General features: G+C 40.3%; 1 protein-coding gene across 1 annotated transcript; it reads right to left on the bottom strand.

Moving 5' to 3' along the window:
- Positions 1 to 791: 791 nt before the first annotated feature.
- Positions 792 to 1385, bottom strand: LOC138370630 (glutamate-rich protein 1-like). Its single transcript, XM_069335220.1, has one exon. It carries the CDS (start codon positions 1383 to 1385, stop codon positions 792 to 794), a length of 594 nt encoding a protein of 197 aa, XP_069191321.1.
- Positions 1386 to 1664: the final 279 nt, after the last annotated feature.

The raw sequence follows: 1664 nt of genomic DNA, 5'->3' as shown, positions 1-1664 counted from the left end.
TCACTGTAGTCAACCACAATGCTGCCAGTGTTGCCACAGTCACTGTAGTCAACCACTATGCTGCCAGTGTTGCCACAGTCACTGTAGTCAACCACTATGCTGCCAGTGTTGCCACAGTCACTGTAGTCAACCACTATGCTGCCAGTGTTGCCACAGTCACTGTTGTCAACCACTATGCTGCCTTTGTTGATTCCATTCGAGCATTGACAAATATATTTTTCTTCAACGTTATGTATTATTGATTGTTCTACTTTCTATAAATTTAATATACAATTTATGTAAAATTTTATATACAATTTATGTATAATTTAATATACAATTTATGTATAATTTAATATACAATTTAATATACAATTTATGTATAATTTAATATATAATTTATAATATATAATTTACTATAATTTATTAAATGTTTTAATATATAAAACATTAAACAATGTCAAAGCAACATCATTACAAACAATAAATAAAGGAGATAATGAAGTTTGTTAAAAACCTTTTACATGTTCAATCAAACAATAATTAATTGATAGCGTTGACAGTTACGAAAGCATTTAGAGTTGTATTTTGCTCTACAAATATTTGTTAAAACTTGCTTTTATTTAGAACTAAACAGGACTCTTAACTTATCCAGCAAGTTCTCTTATATCACACTTTGAGGCTCATAATTCTAATTAAAGATCGCAGTTAAACGTTATAGTAGCGGAAATTAGCTTTTATGATGACCTCCAAGTATAATTAGTTTATAAACTAATTACCGGTGTAATTTCACTTTGTATGATAGTATGAAGTCAGGCACGCCTGATGCTTTTATTTTGCTCAGGATGATTTATACTGTCTCCCTCATGATGCATTAAGCCATAAGCCATAGTCCTCTGACTGTCTTCCTCAGTAGCCCTCTGACTGTCTTCCTCAGCAGCCCTCTGACTGTCTTCCTCAGTAGCCCTCTCACTGTCTTCCTCAGTACTCCACTGACTGTCTTCCTCAACAGCTCTATGACTGTCTTCCTCAGCAGCCCTCTGACTGTCTTCCTCAGTAGCCTTCTGATTGTCTTCCTCAGTAGCCCTCTGACTGTCTTCTTCAGTAGCCCTCTGACTGTCTTCCTCGATAGCCCTCTGACTGTCTTCCTCAGTAGCCCTCTGACTGTCTTCCTCAGTAGCCTTCTGATTGTCTTCCTCAGTAGCCCTCTGACTGTCTTCTTCAGTAGCCCTCTGACTGTCTTCCTCGATAGCCCTCTGACTGTCTTCCTCAGTAGCCCTCTGACTGTCTTCCTCAGTAACCCTCTGACTGTCTTCCTCAGTAGCCCTGAGCATGTCTAAGACAGTAGCCTTGAGCATGTCTAACACAGTAGCCCTGAGCGTGTCTAACACAGTAGCCCTGAGCATGTCTAACACAATAGCCCTGAGCATGTCTAACACAGTAGCCCTGAGCATGTCTAACACAGTAGCCCTGAGCATGTCTAACACAGTAGCCCTGAGCGTGTCTAACACAGTAGCCCTGAGCGTGTCTAACACAGTAGCCCTGAGCATGTCTAACACAGTAGCCCTGAGCATGTCTAACACAGTAGCCCTGAGCATGTCTAACACAGTAGCCCTGAGCATGTCTAACACAGTAGACCTGAGCGTGTCTAACACAGTAGCCCTGAGCGTGTCTAACACAGTAGC

This window comes from Procambarus clarkii, chromosome 4, assembly GCF_040958095.1.
Source record: "Procambarus clarkii isolate CNS0578487 chromosome 4, FALCON_Pclarkii_2.0, whole genome shotgun sequence".
Classification (NCBI taxonomy): domain Eukaryota; kingdom Metazoa; phylum Arthropoda; class Malacostraca; order Decapoda; family Cambaridae; genus Procambarus; species Procambarus clarkii.
This window is presented reverse-complemented; position numbering and strand designations above follow the sequence as displayed.

Coding starts and splice junctions, on each gene's coding strand:
- LOC138370630 (XM_069335220.1), bottom strand. CDS start 1,385: ATGCTCAGGGCTACTGTGTTAGACACGCTCAGGGCTACTGTGTTAGAC.